This window comes from Scatophagus argus, chromosome 1, assembly GCF_020382885.2.
Source record: "Scatophagus argus isolate fScaArg1 chromosome 1, fScaArg1.pri, whole genome shotgun sequence".
Taxonomy (NCBI): Eukaryota; Metazoa; Chordata; class Actinopteri; family Scatophagidae; genus Scatophagus; species Scatophagus argus.
Genome location: NC_058493.1, coordinates 9,976,132 through 9,997,601, shown reverse-complemented (window position 1 = coordinate 9,997,601; position 21,470 = coordinate 9,976,132). Strand labels below are relative to the sequence as shown.

The 21,470-nt window shown below is 38.9% G+C and overlaps 1 protein-coding gene across 2 annotated transcripts; it reads right to left on the bottom strand.

Annotated features, from left to right (window-relative positions):
* Positions 1-1,381: 1,381 nt before the first annotated feature.
* On the bottom strand, positions 1,382-19,474 carry loxl1 (lysyl oxidase-like 1). 2 transcript variants are annotated; one of them, XR_006841902.1, is made up of 8 exons: positions 17,913-19,474; positions 12,865-12,973; positions 11,528-11,665; positions 8,325-8,481; positions 7,888-7,983; positions 6,582-6,697; positions 4,576-4,638; positions 1,382-3,770 (listed from the first exon to the last, which is right to left on the bottom strand). XR_006841902.1 is itself a non-coding variant. In XM_046375722.1 (7 exons), the coding sequence occupies exons 1-7, from the start codon at positions 19,018-19,020 to the stop codon at positions 4,632-4,634; spliced, it is 1,731 nt and encodes a 576-aa protein (XP_046231678.1). In that variant the 5' UTR covers positions 19,021-19,474; the 3' UTR covers positions 4,575-4,631. The 2 variants fall into 2 exon arrangements, 1 of the variants encoding a protein (XP_046231678.1); XM_046375722.1 differs by lacking the exon at positions 1,382-3,770 and having other exon boundaries at positions 4,575-4,638.
* Positions 19,475-21,470: the final 1,996 nt, after the last annotated feature.

Genomic DNA, 21,470 nt, shown 5'->3' with positions numbered 1-21,470 from the left:
CATGTGACGTGGTCAAAGTCAAGAGTATGTGCCAGCATGTACTGCAGCACTTTCACAAAACAACGTAATGTGGCATAGAGAGTTGCAGTGGGGTGATTTTGTGTGAGCCGCCTGAACAAACAAGCATATGCGAAGAGGAAGTCCCATCACAGGGGTCAGGGTTTTGTTAGGACAAACCAAATATGAGAGCAAGACCAGTGTATCAAAACAACCAGATAACGGATTCTCATTCTTCTGTGGGGCAGGAAATACTTCTGTGAGGGAATTCTGTACCCTTTTCCAAATAGCCACCATATCTCACAACTGAAACTAACTACAATGTTAGCACAACACAATGCAAATCAAATGCAATCAAATTAAAGAGTCCTGCAACAAATATTATCTTTGTGAAGTTTTTTGGGTCAACTTATTTTACTTTTTCAGGGACCTGATTAACCTTTGTTGTCAACTTTTATGCTGTAGGCACAATAATCTCACGACAAGCTCCATTTGCCGCTGCTCTGGAGCTTTCAATCATGTCACATGATCTTCCTCAGCAGATGAAGTTTGCCAAGTTGTCAAGGAACTGGACATTCAAAGTTCTGTCTTTTAAACATATTAAGGATTTCTACTTCAGGTTGGCTCAAGATTAAAAGTTCATTATTATCTTCAGAAGTATTCATCCTTATGTTTTCAAGAATGAAAATCAATAATACTAAATAAACATGGAGGATTGAAAATGTTGTTTTAATATGTGAAATTAAAAGTTCTATTAGCATGCAGGCAAACAGCTGGACAGAATAAGACTAAAACTAAAAATCTACTATTCAAGCTCCCTATTTTCTGTTTGACTTTGTGCATCCGTGCACTTTTTTGTATTTGCACATGCTTTAAGGTCCTCTCTCTCTTCCTCTGTTTTCTTTCCAATTGTTCTCTCTGTCTTGTTCTTTAGAGCCTGAACTGACTTTTTTGGAAAGTGAATCTCCTGAAATAGATTATTTCTTTAGAGCTTGTAATTTCTGTTCACAGTTGAATGATTTTCTCTGCAAAATGACCACATACTCTTTTGACTTCCAGTCACAAAAGTGTGATGACACTTGTAAGCACTCTGTAAGTAATGTTCATTAGTGCTCAATTTCCAAATGACGATGTGGTACAACATTACCAACTCTCCTCCAGTCATTATTACTATTTGGTTATAATGAACAATTTCCTTACTTTCCTGATAAAATAGAGAACATTACTTTTTTGTGTAGTTCTTTATTTATTTATTCATTCATTCATTTTCTATACCGCTTATCCGTCAGGGTCGCGGAGGGACTGGAGCCTACCCCAGCTGACTATGGGTGAGAGGCGGGGTACACCACGGACCAGTCAATCACAGGGCTGTTGCCCATGGTATTATCTTCCACGTAATTACTCTTCATGCATAATGTGACTGGTTTCAGTTGTGTGAAAGAAGTCAGATGAAATGTCATTGGCAACAAAAAACTTTGGACTGTGTGTGACAATGATTGAAATAAGCTCTGATTAGATTACTTTTCAGGATGTATACATGCATCTCAACCTGTCAGATTGTGGAGACTCGACTAAACATGAAAACTAATGTGACTGATGTATTTATGCATCGCAGAGGTACCATCACCCAGATGCTGCATTCACTGTTTGGTGCTTGCAGGCATTGTGTATGCAGTGTGTATTTTTCTGTACTCGTAAATATCAGATTTCCATCTCAGCCTGAATCATGCATGACAAAATCACATACAGAACCATCCAATGCCTTAATGCATGAAACATACCACACCTAATCTTTTATGAAGGAGGTGATCTCAGTAACTTGTCACACCTGTCATACAGCATTTCCTTTGAATCTACCAATATGTATTCTATATAAACCTGCAGATGTGGGCTCATATGAAGTAGAGTGACCCATTGTTCTAAGAGTGGTGCATAGCATTCATATTCCATTACATATACACAGCAATTGTGTAAATGTATTTATTGTATTGGGCATTTTTGACAGGCGTTCACTCTTACAAAAATACAAATTTTATCACCACATGTCAAAGACACTGTATAACTATCACCTACGCTTGTGCTGTCATTCCACTCAATGTCAGAATCACACGTTGTTGCATCTTTTCAGTGAGTGTACAGCATGATCAAAAGCTATCAAAACCAAATCAAAGAACTGACAATTTACAGTAAAATATAAAAGCCACGTGTGCTATGGGCAATTCTGGATACCAACGACTAGACCTATTTTGCATTTAAAGCATTCTTTTTATAAGAAAACCTTTGAAACTGTAGAATGGAACCAGTGAAATATAAAATTCAACCAAATTTAATCGTGTCAAACTAATTTTGCGGCAATGTCATTTTTGATCAATACATAGAGAAGAGATTGTTACTGCAAAAAAAGTTTAACTTCAGTAATAATATTTATAGTATACTGTATAGTATATTTATAACATATTTATTCATAAATCATAATTCTTAAGATTTTCATATATTGAAGCCCCTTTTTGATAATTTTTAAATGTTTATTCAATGTAATTACGATGGCATCTCTGCCATGTCAATTACCATTTAATGTATTTACATTCAGAAATTATCTTTGTGTATCATAGTTTCAGTTGTTAGTGGCAGGTTCCACCAGCCCTGCAATGGATTTAAATTTCCTCCCTACACATGAAGAAACAATGCATGCATACAAACCAGTGTAATTTTATCTCAGACATATCATCATTATGGTTAACTCTCTTTACATGTTCAGCCAGTTCTGACTTGTATGGTAAAGCAGGGAAATACAATATTTTTGTCATCAAAATAAGCCTTAACAACGTTGTCAAAAAGTGCTTCTACAAAGGAAGAAAATGGCAATTTTGGACAGCAGATCACTTTTTAAATATTGAAAGGACTGATAAAACAAGAAGGCCCCAGCAGAATAAGCTTTTAACGGAGAGCTCCATGCAACAAGCTGTACAACTCCAGCTTTCCATCAATGTGACCAACTCCTGTTACTGTGCCTTCCTCTTATGTGAAAAACTACTCGCCCTGTGTTCAGCAAGAATTAATTAATTCTTTTGTTTTGGAAAACAAGAGTTTGTTTGGTTATACTCTAAATGTATATCCGAGTTGCTCATCTACTTTAATTCTGCAAAAGTAGCTGCTCATGGATTGTTGTGTAGTATTGCACCAACCAGGACTGAAATTTTAAGGATTATAACTTTAAGTCTTTTGAAAAATTAGTCAGTGATTGTTTGCATCTAACATTGTGTCCTCTTTGATACAGTTAATAACTTTGAGGGTTTTTAGCTATGTGCTGCAACAGAATGTTGGGAGGCCACAGTGCAATGCAGTTCCGCTGGAAACCAAACAATGAACAAGAAACAACAGGCCACTCAGTTGGAGAGGTAGGTAGAGATGTCATTGTGACGCTCTGCATTATAGTACTAAGTCTGTAGCAGTAGTGTTTTTTCCAACAACACATACTAATTGAATAATTCAGACTATCAAAAGTGTATATATTACAGTAAAAGGTCAAACTGGATAAACAAAGTACAATCAGTTACAAACAAAGTAATTGCCATCATTTAAGTCATGCATCAGTGGAATATTTGTATATACATTCTTCAAAAGGTGACATAGATGACCTATGTGCCATCTGACCAGTGTTGGTAGTTGAAGAAGAGACTGCAAGACATTGTAAACATATAGCTTACATATTGTGAGTCTTGTTATCTGGAAAGCACCCTTTTCTGCCAGTTGAGCTTCCTGTTCCTGTTTTCCTGAAATAAGAAAGGACAAATGGGGACACAACACGGAAATGTGAAGATTTAGAGTAAAGCGCCCAGTAGTGACAGTCTGTCTTTACGTTGATTTATAATTTGATGGAGTTGACAAATACAAATATGACCTGCTGTCTTCCTCTTTCTGTTAACACAACATTAAACAGGATGTGCCCAAAGAATCACAGTATCCCAGCCTGACCTGCTGAGGCAGTGAACAGAGAGACAGAGACAGACAGAGAGAGAGAGAGAGAGAGAGAGAGAGAGAGAGAGAGAGAGAGAACTAACACATTATAGTTCTTCTGAGTCACTGGGCATCTCTGTTTGTCCCCACACTGCATGGATGGATGCACCTGGGAAGACTTTGTCCCCTAATTTTATTTGTTGGATTGCAGCTGAACCCTGGCATGTCTGGAACCACTCATTTCAGCACCAGCACCATTTCACGCTTTATTTATAATTCAGCAGAGCTGGAGGTGTGCAAAGACTTTTTGTGTGTAGATACAGTTAACACCTCTTTTGAAAGTCAATGATGTGTCCTAACATTAACCAAGCAGGATAGAGCTGCAATATGAAAAAAATTAGTTGATAGGATATAGTAATGTGGATAGCAGGGATGTGAACTGCTGATTCATTACCGTACACATTATGCAATGACTCATGTTAGCATGTGTCTTTAAACCCCACATTTTGATCAGTGCCAGTTGAACATTTATTTTCCATGGGCCCAGAATGCCAGGACAGCACAAAATATTAGAGACAAACAACATCAACAATGAACCAACAACAAATGGATTCCATTCACATTTCAATGGAATAGCAATCAGGGTCACTCTAGCATGGCAGCCTTCCAGTGCCTGATCAGGACCTGCAAAATAAACACACAACAAATAACACTTTCGTTAGAGGAACTGGAGATACAGCACATAATGAAGGATTTTCTACCCCATGAAATTACAAATACGTTCATGCAGTTCCAAAATGCTGTTCTCTGTTCACATTTGTTTTTCTGTCATATTACACAAGCTTGCTGTTCATACTGTAATACCAAGAAGATTCTCTTTTTTCACTCATAGTTTGATTATCGTTACCAAAGAATCAGTCCATCTGATACGGACTTTGACCAAAGAAAATGGACAGACCATTATCACAAACAAGAAGAGATCTTCTCTGTTGCTTACAACTCTTACAACAGTGAATACTCATTTCCTGATTCATTGAGGAAAATTTACACAGTAGGTGAGCTAGTCTTGAAATGTCTTCTTTTGCTTTACCTGTGACCTACAAATGTAGTCAGTTATGGCTTCTTGGCCTCATAAGTAATGCTTGGGTACTACTGTAGGTAGGAACCCAGTTAGCCAGATGCGCTAATGACTGTAACTGATAAACACATTGTTCAGTCAGTTCCTTACACTTCTGCTCTTGTATTTCTGGTTTTGGAAAGGATAAAAAAGACACCACACTCCACATTATTTAAATGAAAAAATATGAGTACTGTGCTTGCTACAGTAGCACTACAGTATGTGAACAAATCCCACATGCCTAGTTATGTATTCTGATTGGGCAAAGCTATGCAATGGAAGAGAATTACTATTAAAAAAATGACTATTAATTCCTGTGTTGCTGCACTGAGACCTTTAATCAAAGTACTTTCTCATGCTCTTTTATTAAGATGTATACTTATGTATTTTATTTCAAATTAAAATGTATTCAATTTTATGTGTTTTTAGTTTATGTATCAGATTACTATTTTTTAATTTTCACTCCTCGTATCACAATGAGCAGAAAATGTGTCTCAAAATGTAACATGATCTGAGTGGATTCATTTTCCAATTAAACAACTGTTCAAATATCAGACTTTAATTACAGAAATAGTACTCATAGAACCTAATAATGTTATTAGAACAAGTACCTATAACCAGCTTTCAATAACTGTGAAAGTAATTTAGCATACACATTTTTATGTGTATCTTTCACTGTGAAACTGAGGGAGATTATCAGCAGAGGTGCTTCTTAATTAATTTATTTCTTTAATTTTTAATTTAAACAGTCTCATTTAGATTGGGAATTCTTTTACAAAAAACAAAACAAAACAAACATATATAGTTTAAACCAAGACAGCGACACAGATAATTCACAAACACAACACACAACATCATCACAAATATGCAAGAACAAACATTTAAAATGTGCCAGTGAAACAGGAAAATGTAACTTCATATTTTTGGACTTCATTCCATTTGTAGGCAGCATGCATTGAACATACTTTTGTCTACTTTTGTCTGGATTGTTGAGAATTTACTTGGGACTCCAGGGTTTTAGCTACTTTTCACCTAATGATGCTTTGTTCATGTATATCCAGTCTCCACTGGGATATGAAAGAAATTCTGAGCACAATGACTCTCTAATAGCACTATTTAAAAGCTCAACACTCTTAGAACTCCCTTTGATGGAAGATATAAAAGTTTCAGAGGGTATTAATCTTAACTACAGAATGAGAACATCATTCATTAAATCATCAAATATTTTAGCAAGGAACCCATTAAGTCCACTAAGTAATTCAAACCACTGTGAGGCTCTTCATAAAACTGCATTTAGCTGCCTTTCAGTCATGTGATTCAGAGTAACTCATGTGATGATAACACTTCTTACTTCCCATTTAACAAAAACACAATGTCTGAAAGCTTTCACTTGTAAAAACAAGCAGCACATTAAAAACATTGCAAATAAATGTAAAACTCTCCCACTAAATTATTAATAATCAACTGCCATTACTATGTGATAAAAGTTCAGACTTTGTATCTTACTTACTGTGCTATCTTGCAGTTGGTTGCTGTAACAAACCGTCCCGTGTAATGTATATTACACCTGACCACATTGTTGGTAAAGTCTGATTCCAGCACCAAGAACTTGGGATTGACCTGGAGCTGAGAGACAAAGTACAGAAGGTATACAGACAAAGATATATAGACTATTTGTCAGCAAAAAAACCTACAAAACAGAGACTTTTATTTAAAATTATTGAAAGGTGCAAGCAGATAAAAAGGAAATGGAGTGTTTGATTGATGTTGTGCCAAGTCTGAAATGTCAAAATGGCAATGTGGACTCATTTATAAGACCATGGAAATTTGAGAGAAAAAGGGTCTTCATATAAAGTTACAAGTTCCCTCCATGTTGTCGTCATGTTTAAATTAAACAAGACGAGGCTTATAATGCCCATTGGACCACCCGTGTATAGTCCTGTATTGAACAATGAAAAGATAAACTGAAATGTTAACATTAATGTTTAATCAAACACATTGTGCTGTTGTAACAATACGAGTGAGGTGAGATTGGGGTTAATGCCATATTACAACCCCAAAAGGTTGTAAAATAGTTAGCTAATCCATTTGATGTACTCAGTACAATATGTTTAATATTTACAACCATGAACATCATTGTAATTCATTTTGCAAATATATGTTTACTCTGAATTTGATGCCAGCAGCATGTTTCAGATCAGTTGTGAAAGGGACAACAAAAGAGTGAGAACGTTGTGTACTACTCAAAAACAGCTGCTTGGATCATTCCATAGGTAAACAGGTTCATTGGTAACACATGATAGTATCATGATTGGGTATGAAAGGCATCCTGGAAAGGTAGTTGTTCACAAGCAAGGAAAGGGTGAAATTGATCACTTTGTGAGGAACTGTATAAGCCTGTATAAGACATTTTACTACATGTGCTCCAGAACATAAAACAGTCTTGGTAAACACAGTTTGTTTTCAAATGACTGCATTATGTTCTCAAAAAATTTGAAAAATATTTTACAGAATTCAGTATTAACAAAAAAACTCTAATGACTCTATAGATCTTTTGTGTGTAGATCTTGCAGCCACACTGACTAAATAAAATATACATGAAAAACAGACAATAAGATTGATAGGATATCAGTGCCTCAAGAGCTGCAACCTGAAAAACTCCAGATGACTAAAAATCTAAAATATTTACTAACTAGATAACTTTTTTATATCCCTGATCAATGTGTTTTGGTGTCCCAGACAGTCACTGTCTTAGATGATAAGTGACCCTGTGTTGTCCACAAACCTGTCATATCCAGTTCTCACTAGACTCATACCTTTAGTATGTAGTTTCCAGGCTGGATGTCCGTAATATCAATCCACTGACAGTCAATGTCAGCATTGTATGTATCATAGCAGCCTGGACTCAGACCCTGAAGAAGCAGAGGGGAGGAGAGATGCTCATAACTGCATACTGATCTGAATCCAACACAGTTGCAGTTTTATGTAAATGGTCAAAAGGTAAATATAATATTTTGTAATAAACATAAGCAGGCCAATAGAAAAGCTGTTGATGTAACAACCAAGAAAACAAGGCTTGACTAATAAATCTGTCACATAATACCCATCACAATAAAAAATAAAAGTAAACACTGGTCTATAATAGCAAACTACAATGGATGTATATTGATCAAAGAAAGTATATTAAAAGTTTTATGAGTGACAAATGAATATAAAATAGATTGTCATAATGTCATTCTGTTAGCTGTGTTACCTGAGTGTGAGCGGTACAAGCATAGCGCTTCAGGTGACCAAAGTCACAGGTGGTGTCCTCCAGACAGAAGCTAGCCTTGTGCCCCTCTGCCACTTTACGGCCAGTGCTGACCTCCAGTAAATCATAATGGCTGAACTCATCCATACTGTGGTAGTGCCTGTCAGAACAAGCAGAAGTTATCTGTTATGCCGTGCGTACCAAAGGGACAGTACTAAAGCAGAAACTATTATCACTTTATTTAGTTGAAACATCTGTTGTAATTACATTACTGTTTTATTTAAATATAGCTTATCCAAGTGAAAGTGTAATTTCAAATTTTAAATTCAAATAGAGTGTATAAGCAACCTGTTAACTTCATCTGTTCACATTTTTTGTAAGTGAGGTTGCACCTTGACTGAAGACATAATAAAGTATCAAAGGACAATGGATACTAATTAATGGAGACAATAAGGTATTGCTGAAACACGACATTAACACCCTAATGATGTATGAATGTTGTTAATTAGCTTGTATCAGTCTGTAAGATCTGAGGTGTTTGAGTGCATGTGAGTAGTTATTTTCATGTGCACATACCTGTGTGTGTGTATCACAGTATGTGTGTTTGTGTTCATTTGCACAGCTTTAGCAGCTTAGGAAAGCCTGGATGCACATGGCCACTGATCACCTCAACTGAATCTGAATATGAACCAAAGTCACACTCACTGAATGACTCTGTCAGTGAGCCGGTCCATATGCTATCAGACTGTCAATTTTTCCATTATTTAACTGATTTGGAAATCAAGAACAACAACTCCAAAATAAATTAATAAATAAATAAATACTATGTGTTTCTATGGATTTGAACACAGTATAGAGTGGGGTTAGCCCAAAATTTCAGATGACACTTGTGCTATGGGGCACAAATATTTTCAATCCATCACAGTAATGATTATATGAGACAGTAAAACTGTTGAAAACTGCTGCTCCTATTAGCTCCACTTTGAATTGCTCCATACAGCATACTTACATGGTGTTCACTTTAGTTGTTGTAGCAGGTGAGGTAAACACTGAATCTTGTACAGTCAGACAAACTCGAACTATATAAATATTGCCCTCTCGCCTTACTTCATAGCCCATGTTTCAACATAGCAGCGGCTTTTACTGGAACAGTCATTAAAGATTGAAGGATGACTTGGAAGGAAAAGTGGGTACTTTCCACTGATGAAGCAAGTGACCATTTAAAGACTCATTCTTTCCATAGGAGAGGCAATCAGTTATGAGCTGCTCTCAGGTATAAATGTGTCTGCTGTTATCTGAGGCTGAACACACTCTTTATTGTGACTATGGCTATAAATTACTCATCTGTCTATCTTATGTACATGTTAGGCTACATGGGCACACATGCATTTTGGAAATGCATGAGTTTGTGTTTGTATTCCCAAAAAGGGCATTCCTTACAGTGGCAGTCTTGAGATGATTATCTACAGAACATGTGTGTGTGTGTGTGTGTGTGTGTATATGTGAAACAGAATGAAAGAGTGCGAGAAGCAGAGAAACATAATGGGAGGTGCTGGACTACGAATTGCCTGGAAAGGTCCCCTGCCTACTTGGATTCTTGGATCCCTTCACTGACTATGTCAACTACAGAGAATGTAGTGCTGGAAGGACACATACAGGATTTAACAAGAATAACTTGTAGCCGTAATATACAAAATATTCAAATCCTTATCCATAGTCATGAGTCATTTTCCACTTGTGTTGCAACAAACAAGACTTCCTAAGATCACAGCTTCAGTTGTAAAACACAGAGAACTACAGTAGGTTATTTGAGAACTATTTAGCAGTGACCTGACATTTGCTTCCAACAAAGTGCAGCAAGGATATGAAGATATTTGGCCAAGCACCTACACAAATAGCAGCCATGATCTTTGACCACTCAGGTCACGTAGTTTAATAAAGGTTTATGAAAAATAAGTTCTGTTTGCAAGTCTGTGTGCTCTTTTTGAGTAAAAAAAAACATTCAGAATTGCAGCATTTTCACAGCCCATAATACTCAAGAGGATGCTGTTTCTTTCCCTTCTCCTAACACTCCCATGAGAAACACAGGGGTAAATGTAATGAAAGGAAAACTGTCAAATACACAGCATATTCAACAGAAATAGGGCAGTGAAGTTTATTGTAAGAATCTGGGCAAGAGATTTTCTTCCCCTAAAGAGATTTCTTTGTTAACAAACACTCTGTCCCAGTAACCCATATCCATGCCATCATACTTTTGCAACTGTGTGTCTAAGGTTGACAAGAAAAATGGACTGATTTGTCATTCTGATCACACAGGCAGTGGAATGATTGCCTTGGCTTTCTGCCTCCTGGGAACCACTGTGTAAAAACAGGCTGATGTCAGACAGGAACAACACTGTCAATCTCCTAACAGCTGGTCAACATTCCTGTAAGATGAGGACAGTAATGCAGAGCCTGGCACTCGCGTCAGTGGGCGGACTTGCTGAAATTGAGATACAAGACAGTCTATTTGGAATATAACATCGTGTAAAACAATGACAATACCCCACAAAACACCTCATCAGCAGTCCCCCAGAGATCTGCCATGACTGGCTCTCCAAATCAACTGATATCTGTACATTTACAAATTCCATCCATTTACAAACGCATTGCTAAACAGGTCAGACCCACAAGCTAAATAACACTGTTTTTATGTAATGTGGAATTTTTAGTATATCATTCTACTGTGGCATTTCACAATGGGGTGGCTCAAAGGGTTTGATTCTGCTCTGCTCTTTAGATCGGGAAACTGAAATTTATCTGTACCTTCTTGGCAAACAAGGGAAATTTTGTTTTTTTATTGCAGTATGACTGGCTAGGGCACAATACAGCTCTTATAAGGCATTATAATACACAATCTGCTTTCATTCTAGGTCAAATGACAAAGACATGCACTGTATAAACTTGCTAGAAATGGACTCAAATTGCACAAAACTTTTAGTATCTGTATTATGGTAGAAACTACCATCCAGATCTGTCCAATTAACAACAATGCTGTAACCTTTAATAGTGGTTGAGCATATACCAACCTATGCCTTTGTGGGAATAAAATCAGATTTACATAAAATGCTGTTGCTGGTTATCACTTTACCACAAAGGTTGATATTATAGCCTGTAAAGCATAACTAGTTGACTGGGTAAAAATCTGTTTTCTATTAAGTACTTACTGATGACAGCTATGCCACTCCCAGGTATGACGTGGTCTGTTAGGCATGAAGTCAGCTTTCCCCTTGTTCTTCACCCTCTGTGGGAATCGCAGCAGGACCCTTACATCATAGTCAGTTGTCTCAGGGCCATAGGCAGTGCTGAATGATGGACACATACATTAAGATAAAAAAAATGGTAAGGGAAACTGCAAAAGTAGCTGCAAAAAGAATGTCAGCATGTCTGTTTCTCATAACTAAAACAAGGGAAGAAAAAAGAGCAAGGCTGGAAAGGCTCTGAGGCAGGAGTGTATCTACTAAATAATTCATTCTACAGATAACAACCACCTCTCCAAGAGCACCGTTTCAACATTAGGAGAAGGAACATTCTGTTGCACGAATCACTTTTTTGTGTGAAAGAGGAGGCACAACTTCGAGTTCACAACACCATTGAAGATCTAAGCTATTTGTCTTGTGACTGTTGTTGACAATGGAGTGTATGGCAAATTACTACAGCCCATCTGTCTGTGATTGCTGCAAACTCAGACAGGATATGAAAGGGCTTTGAGGGATGGCTGTGCTTGTGATGGGAAGAGGGCAAATAGAGCAGCCATGGGGACAGCACACTTCCATCATTTCAATGGTGTCCTTAGTGCAGAGGCAGTCAAAAGGCCCAGGACCAGGGCTCGGGGGATGCTATCCAACAACAAAGAGAAATGAAACTAACGATAGCCTGTATCCCCGAAGGTGACCAGGATTTAATTCACTCATGTTGTGCTGTTGGTCATCTTTTTTCATTATTTCTTTCAGATACTGCTGTGCAGTGTAAAAAAAATAGAAACCTTTGATAGAAATTAGGATTTTGTCGAACAACCCAGTCTCATCCCAGGTTGTCCGGATATGGCCAGGATGTGGGCAATGCTGAGTTCTGACTTGTCCAGTTTGAAACAGGAAACGGTATGGCAGCTGGTAAAAACAATCTCATATTACAGCTAAAAAGCACACTGAAACATGTTTTAAGAAAAATATTTTAGGCAAGAAATAGGCAATGAACAAGATCATATTTGATCAGCACTTCCCCCGTTTGACAAATTGTTGTTCCTACAATACAGGAAACAATGTGGAGGCGCTTCCTGGTCACAAATTTTCTCTATTACAGGTAAGCACTCTAAAATATGTTTCTGAAAATATTTTAGGTGAGAAATAGGCAGTCCAGTCGAGTAGCTCGATTCATATTTGATCAGCAGGGCCTCGTTACAATGAAATCTGAGTTTGATGAGACCCCCTTCCGTCGATCAGAGAGAGAGAGAGAGATAAATAAATGAACATGAACCGTAAAGGACGTCCAGAACTGGGTTTACCTTGACAGACATTTTTCTTCAGCAGCACAGCGGAGAGAATACATGTGAGCTCTCTGAATGTATGTGGAGGCCTGGACATAGTTGGGATCAGGAACCAGGTCAGGCAAACCTGAAATGATAAAGACTTTGCTCAGCCTAGACTGTCCCTGAGCTGCTTTGAATCACACATAACCTTGTTTCAAGAAGTTAAAGTAAACAAATCTGTACCAAATACTGAAAACAAGATTACTCAAAGAGAAATTTTAAATCAAAAAATAACATACACCTTACTCAAACAGTGTTAGTAAGTGTGTAAGATAACAAACTACACCAATGGTCAGTAATCCGTGACAGGTCACCTTTTCATCTTTTGGAATCCCAGCCTATCCGCAAACTTCCAGTAAATACCCCAGAGACAGAAGAACCCTTGCATATCCATCATGAGTATCTTATTAGCTGATATTTGGTTTTGCTGATTTAGGATATGATGCAGTGACAGGACTCACAGTTCAAGACAGGGTTACTTTAGAAAGAGAGCTACTGGCCACTAATTACTGCACATACCAGATTATTATCGTGGTTTTCTAATGAGACACTTTTGCTCCATAGGCCTCTCAGACAGGGGTGAATTTGGGGTGAGAGAACACAGTCATATTTGGGCCTCTAGTGTGCAAAATCCCCAAAATCTAAGACATATTTAGCTACACTTGCAATATATTAACTTTAAGTGTTGAACAATTTGCCTCTCACCAAATTCATCTTGTCTTTAGGGAGAAATATTTATTCCAATAATTTCTTGCCTTCTTGGCTGATGTGATGTGATCTCCGATGACACTAACCCTAAAATGAATGTGTCACTTCAGCTCACCCTTTAATATAGTAAATGTGGGATGACTAGTCAGATCTACTGGGGATAAGGCTAGACTAGAAAATATCTGAGCTGCAGTATCGTAGGGCCCAGGGTGCTCATTGCAATGCAGTCCGTGTTTTTTATACTTTGGTTTCTGCAAACAAGTGACAGAGATGAAGAGATGTAGCAAAACATAAGTGCACAGGGATACAGGAAGAAAGCTGGAGAGAGACACGGAGAGGGAGAAAGTGCAGCCGTGGTGATCACACACCACGGCTGTTTTTAAAGTGGGCAATTGACCAAGTCTGTCAGAAAACCTGAGGAACAAGTTAAAAAAAGCAGGCCTGAGTTGTCAGAATGAATGTCTATCTGCCCTGTTTCCACTAGAGGCCATGCCAACAAGGGCCTCTGGTGTAGCTTATCACCCCTCTGTATTTAGCTCACAAAGGCCAGACACGCTTTAATATGAGCTTGTTCAAGCAACTGAAAGTCAAACTATCTGACCTCTAAGCCTGAGAGAGTTCATAGAATCACAAAAATTATGTACAATCTTTAATTTCACTTGCAGCAAGCTTAAGTCAAGGAAAATAGATGATGAAAGAATGCATTGCTATCCTTTGATTTTGGGCTAACATGAAGGCCTTTAGTTGCAGTCTGTTTATGATAACCAGATATGAAATTTCCTATTTTCTATTTGCCCAGCATTTAACAACCAGGTAAGTCCTGCTTTCCTTGCTGGAAGTTTAAATAAGGGCTTTGCCGTTGTGGGTCTTGTGTAAACATCTCATCTGACAGCCCTCTCTGAGGCAAACATATAGGACAGGGCGAAGCTTCCTGTGGTCGACCATGTAAACACTGCAAGACCAGTGTGAAACGCTGAGGTTTTTCCAAAAGCACTTCAACCATATTTTCTTTCTTTTTTTTTTTTTATCCTCCATAAAGACTTTGTTCTCTGGCCCCTAATCTTTTGAAATGTGAAATTGGGTCTCTTTCAGGGGGATAAAGTGTATAGAGAAGCCAAAGCTGATCAGCTCTCGACAGCATGTGACAAAGCCACACATTACTCTCTAAGTGGGGCATGGAGAAAAGAAACTGAGTCTTGCCATGCTTTTTATACCATCTAATACAGAGTAATAGAAGACATGAGGGCTCCCTGTCGAGATACTCTATAGGCTATAGGCTGTTAGCTGCAGACAGACTGGAATGCTAGAAATTCATTGAGCTTATTTAAAAAGTAAAACCAAAACAACATTTCATGAGTAAGGATATACTTTACAGCACTTCCATAGCTTTATTTATCCGGTGGTTTATACTCTATGCTCTCTAGTTATTACATAAGGTAATTATTATATTGTCTAATTGCATGATCATCAGCCATTGTTGGTGGTCAGTTGACATACAATAGAATAATTTCACCAATAGTGAGATTCCAACAGTGTTTACCTTAAGTTGAACATATCATGCTTAAACTAATGTAGGAACTACTGCAATTACTGATCTAATGGGTTAATCTGCACAACTATGGTCTAATTACTCTCACCTATGATTGCTTGTGGGTAAGAGAGTAAGAAAGACTGAGGTGAAAGTTGGCTTACAGTGCTGCTAACATCGAATGAACTGCCTTCAATCAACTGATATATCACTTGAATTTTGAAACCAAATTTCAACAAAATCGGCAAAATAAAATGCAAATTAATCTGCATTTTCATACACTACTAGCATGTGACTATCAAGAGTTAGTTCATCGAGACAAAATATTTGTGTCACTAATTTTCCCATTAAATGCCATTAATCCATTGCAGAAGAAGAAAGCAGCACCATGATTAAATTAAATAACTACTAAAAACAATGTAGAACACAAAATGGAAATGTGGCATTTTGCATTATGTACTATTTTGAGGAATATTAGTCTCCTTATCATTCCGCACAAATCTGATGTTTCCATTTGCTGGCTTTTTCAGAAGCTTCACTTGATGGTCAAGTCAAATGGTTAATAAACGTGGTATGATTTAATCATAGTTTGCCTTTATCGATAAACCAACTTTTCCACCACAGCCAAGTGTAAAAATAATTTTTGTGATATTTCAGTGTTTACATCCACTCAGTGATTTTTAAGCAAATGACATAAATACAAAACATAAAAGCTAAAATTCAGGAGTGCAACTTCCACTTCTTCAGCCTTAGCAGTAGAGCTGGTGTTGCGCAGCTCATGACAAGTAGAGATGGCTTAATGTGATTGTCCCATTACAAACTACTCTAGTTGTTTAACAACAAAAGTGCATTACTGAATGATGTTAAAGCTGATGTGAGTTGAGAAAAGCCACTTGTAAACTTGATGAGTTTCTCCAGTTTTGCACATAGGGAGTAAGGATGTCACTGCTTAACATTTTGTATGATTATGTACGTAGGGTTTGTGCTCTCTTTATACTACACTCTTGACTACTATCACCGTCTAGCTTTGGCTGTGGATCAAGCCCTGTCTCCTGTATGTGACTCTGGGAACATTGGACAGCTAAAATCAATTTCTGTGGCTTTGGACGGAAAACTTGTTGAACTGCCTTGAACTTAATCTTTGCCGTTATCTGGATGCTTTGGTCGCTCATGTTACCGTTGCCATCTGCTGATGCACACTAACCCTGCATTCAAGCTTTGTTTACTTAGCTGTATTATTATGTGCTGACCTTAGTAGGCCACATATCACGTAACACATTGAATTTGAATTTACTTGTATTATTTAATGTTCAGCCTGGCCATTGAAATAGATGTTTATTTTGATTTATCAGTGTGTCCTTTGTACTTTACTGCCTTTAATAGGAGGCAACATTTCCTTTAACAATAGTGTTATAAATGTGCTTGTCTGCTGACTTTAATTTCAAGTAAATTTTAAACTTGTAGATCACATGCTTAGTATAATATTTTAACAGCTTAATACCATGCCATGAAGCAATGCAATAAAAATGTCAGCTTTTCAACAGTTCCCTAAGGCAGAATCTTTATCACAATGATTACTGTAAGCACTGAGGCATCTGCACACATGTTGGCTTTTTGGGCTGTAGAAATGGCTCCCAGCTCTAGAGTGTCTAATGAATGATGGTTGTAGGGCTCACAGCACACTAGAGAAATGACTGCACACTCAGGCAGACCACTGAGTAAACAAAGGGTAAATCTGCGTTATTAGGAGGCTGAGAATCTTGTTGGAGATCCTCACTTCCTCTCAACTCAGACCAGACACAGTCTCAGGCGGTCACAACACAGAAGTCTTTAAATGTTTTTTGCAATCAGCTAAATCATTTTTTGCTTAGCGTTAACAATAAACTCAGGTGAAATGTCTCATGCTGTGTGCTATGTAACATGAACCTATTTTAAGCCATTGTATTGCATATTTTGACACTCCTTCCCCTTAGAAGTCTGACCAAATATTTCTTTGATTTCCTGTAGCTGAAGAAATGGACCCCATGTGTTACAGGGACTTTCCACGCTCTCCCTCTCTCCTCCTCAGAGAGTAGTGCAGTGCTGTATCCCCTCCCTTGTTTCCCCTCTCCTGTCCACAAGCCCAGGAGGCAGCCACTGCACACCAACAGCCCCTGTCACGAGTCCCCATATGAGGTCACCACCATTACCAAACTCCACACACCCCATGAACAAGTCAACTTTCATGTAGCACAGAACTCCCCAAACACAGAGGTTCTTGTGTGCATTCTCTGTACTTTGGCAGGGCTTGCTCAACACCTGGTTTCAATAATCGCACAAGTGGGAAAAGATGAACCTTGCATCCACTTTGCTTTGTTTGTAAACGGAAAAAGAGTTTGAATTTTAAGCAGCTGTTAAATTCTGATTGATTCAGATATCTGGCTCACATGAAAGAAAAATACCGTAAAACCATGATTGTGTACTTGAGGGGGTGGTGAGCTCTTTACTCCCCTGGGTTTTACATATTTCACATTCATAAGTCCAGCAATAACAGAAATCACATGGCACCCTCTTCTTTTCCTGCCTCAAAGAAAGAAATACCTTGGGTGGATGCCCTCAAGTTAACACGATTTCCTGTTTTCACGAAAATGAATTTTCTTGAAATCACATTGCTCCAAATCTGCATCTATTGCCATCCCACCCATGCATCACAATGTCTAATATTATCAGAATATGGTGAAACTTAAAAAAGGAAAATAAAGGATATATTGTATTAGTTCACAAGAGCCAAACAAAAAGCTTACTGTACCTCTCTGTTCCGGTCGGTACACACTCCCGACATTCATATTTGGGTTCTCAAGTGCAGAGTTTGGAGAATTTCTGCCTGAAGGAATGGGTTGCAGGAAAGGAGGTTGGGGCCTTCCAAATGGAGGAAATTGCTCGTACTGAGGGCTCCTGACCGGCAGTTGACCAGCTGGTCCTGTCCTGTCCACTATCACAGGAGCAGCCTGGTTGACATCAGGGACAGGAACTGCAGGAGCTGAGTCTTCGTTGTAAAGGCTGTGAGTGTATCTGTGGTCAAGACCATCTGTAAAAGGTGGTTGGGCAGCTTGTGCAGGCATCACAGGATTAGGCCCATAGCCATAAGATTGGTAGTGGCGGTAGCCATCATCAGTAAAATCAGAGGGAGAGCCTGGGAGCACGGGGGCCAGACCCGCCCCATACCCTCCTCCAGTATACCCTCGTCCAGCACTATGACCTCCACCACCATATCCTCCACCGACAACAGGTTGAAAAGGTGGCTCGTAGCTCCTGACTGGTCCTTCCACAAAACTAGAGTCATAAGGTATGGGTTGGAATGGAATTTGTGGAAATGGGTACTGTGGGTAGGATGGTATATTATAAGAAGAAGAAGAAGAAAAGGATGATGATGATGATGATAATGACGAAGAAGATGAAGAGCCTGTGGATGGCCGAAAGCGAGTACTAGAGGATACATGGAACTGGCTACCACCTGTGCTGCCTGCAGTTTGTCTCCAGTTATCAGGCACTTGCCCAAACCCAAAAGGATGCCTTGCCTGCCCACGGACAGTGTCAGAGGATCCCCTTGATGGAGCCTGTCGGCGGACATTGCCTCCCTGAGGTCTACGTGAAGAACGCAGACGAGCATCTGCCACGACTACCCTGGGACCTCTGTCCTGGGCCCCTGCTCCAGCAGGGACATATTCAGCTCCACTGTTCAGCAAGCTAAACACCCGGCCATTGTTTTCCCATTGAATCACCTGCCTCCAGGGGCTGGCAGCGCTGTCCTGCTCATGGCCCAGACTCTGGCTCTGCCCCTGTGTCTGTGTGGCAACCTGAGCCTGCCCCAAGCCCAGCAGGATGAATACCAAACATGCCACAACAATAGGTAACATACTCGCTCCAAAGACGCCACCACACAGGTAAAAAAAACCAAAAAAAACCAAAAACAAAACAAAACAAAAAAACCCTTCCAATCCAATCCACCAGCAGCTCAAACTCAAACCACCTGTAGCTCTATCAATAAAACATGTGTATCCTCCTCCCGTGGGTACAGCTTTGGAATGAGGGTTGAGACTGACGCAGGGTTGAAAAGTAAGCCTGTGGTTGAGTGCATCTGAAGGTCTTCAATGCCAGCAGTAGAGCAAGTTGAATGTGCATTCAGAAGCAATAACACCCAGGAAAGTGAAAGCGGGCTTCAGAAGACTCACTGGTGGTGTTACCGTCTGTTAGTGCTACGAGAATATGTCCAGACTCCTTGTCTGTCTGCTGGCTCGCCTGTCAGTAGACTGAGCATTGCTCTCGCCTTCTAGAAAGAAGTGCCTGTGCACTGCACGACTGCAAGCTTCTATTTGCCTGATTGCTTACAATGGGCTGTGAAAAAAATCTCAAACTTTTTTTAAGGAGAGGTCCCACATGGCCCTAGTGCTAGTGATGTTTCCTGGCCTGCAGCAGCCAGGCCTACATGAAGCTTCCAGAGTCAACATGAACAATTCAAAGGCATTCAGACATATAACATATTTAATTTTTAAGGGCTTAAATCCTTTTCCCATATTGTACAAGCATAGACAGAAGCAACATGGTATACCACAGGTGTTTTAAAAGCTTGTTATCTTGTTATGTTGTTCCTTTGCCTTTAAACCTTTAAAAATTTCAATAATCATGTCCAGATGGGAAATTACCTAATTGGTAACAGGGCCATCCTGTCTCAAAGAACCAGTGATGCAATCCATACACCAAACAACAGGTTTGTTTTAACTGAATCCTACTGCAAAAGCTAAAAACAACACCAACAACAAGAAAAACAAAGAAAACACTCCATAAGTAATCTGAGTATTGTTGAGGGCACAGTGAGCAAATAATCAGGATATACTGTCCAGTAATACACAATATTAATCATAATTCACATTGAACATAACTCTCTGTTTATGTGATGGATATGTTAGGAAATGTGTTCTGTATATCCCACCTTAAGAAATATCAAGCTGAGGTCAATCAGGAAAGTGTTCAAGAATCTTCTCTCACCAAACACAGACTTATACACACACACACACACACACACACACACACACACACACACACACAGTCTCACACAAACATACATCACCACCTCTCTCCACCCTTCATTCCCCTTGTTGCTTGTAGTACACTGAATGCACAAAAGACATACTTACAAGCAGAGCTCCTTAGCAAGGCAACACTGTGTGTGTTGTTGTCTGTGAGCACTACCAAAGCACTACTGCACTCTGAGACCCTCATTTACACAAATGTTCTGTGAAACAAGTCATTAGTAAACACATTCATATGGGATTTGCAGCAGCTTGGTTACTGCTTACCTTGCTAGAGTGCATGCAGACAGAATCAGATTTCCTCTGTTATCAAAGTCAGCAGTTTGCAAGGTATTTTCCCCACACATGCTTACATGGATATTGACCACAATATGCCAAAGACCAAAGAAAGGACAACATTCTTCCAAGTGTGTAGCAGTCAATACTCACTTTGTCTCTCCAAATCAGGATCTAGACAAACAACCTGATGTACACATGCTGATTTCAACTTATGTCTTCTCCCACAAACAAGAGAATGCACTGCAAGAAAATCCATTATTACCATTTCTGCAAGTCTTTGGGGGGAATGACACTCCATGAGACAGCATAGTGCATGAATATGGCTACAATAACATTACTATGTATTTACTATGTATATACTGTATATGTCTGGGACTACAGACATAAGCTGTTTCCTCATACTACTGTACAATGACTCAAAACATTATTGTATTATCAGCAGTTCCTTACATGTGTTTAGATAGTTTTGCTGTGATACTGTATGAGAGGTTTTTACTTTAAAGTGACACAAAATGGAGAAATTCCATGTGGAGGGACAGTGTCAGATTCTTCTGAGCTTACACTGACACTTTGTTTGGCGCTTTTAAAAGACAGGATTCTTTGTATCTCTGAGATCAGTCTCGTTTTAATCTCTTATTCTAGCCTTTGTATTACATGCCCTTAGATTTTTTTGTTATATTCAGCTTGAAGGTTTTTCTTTATAATTACAGATTGATTCCAGAGTATTTTCCTCAGACAGATATTGCTGCTTTAAAAAGGCAGGGCAACATCAAGCCTCAGAATACCTTGAAATCCTCACACTGAGACATTCCTCAGAGATTAGTCTAAGTTGTGTGGCAAGGTTGGTTGTTTTTTGTGACGAGCGTGTACGTCTCCTGTCTGCTGGAAACACCATGTACTCTGTGAAGTTCGTTGAAAGAACGCATTGATCTCAGTGACTATGAGGAACAGGAGGAAAGCCCAGGGAGTAGGCATCCTACTGAGAGCAACCTTTAGCT

What these genes read in the sequence shown, in the direction of transcription:
- loxl1 (XM_046375722.1), bottom strand. Translation starts at nt 19,020, where the DNA reads ATGTTACCTATTGTTGTGGCATGTTTGGTATTCATCCTGCTGGGCTTG. An exon ending in GTACCGACCGGAACAGAGAG is followed by an intron (nt 12,974 to 17,912) that starts GTACAGTAAGCT and finishes TTATCATTTCAG; the next exon opens with GTTTGCCTGACCTGGTTCCT. An exon ending in GAAGAAAAATGTCTGTCAAG is followed by an intron (nt 11,666 to 12,864) that starts GTAAACCCAGTT and finishes TCCATCATTCAG; the next exon opens with CACTGCCTATGGCCCTGAGA.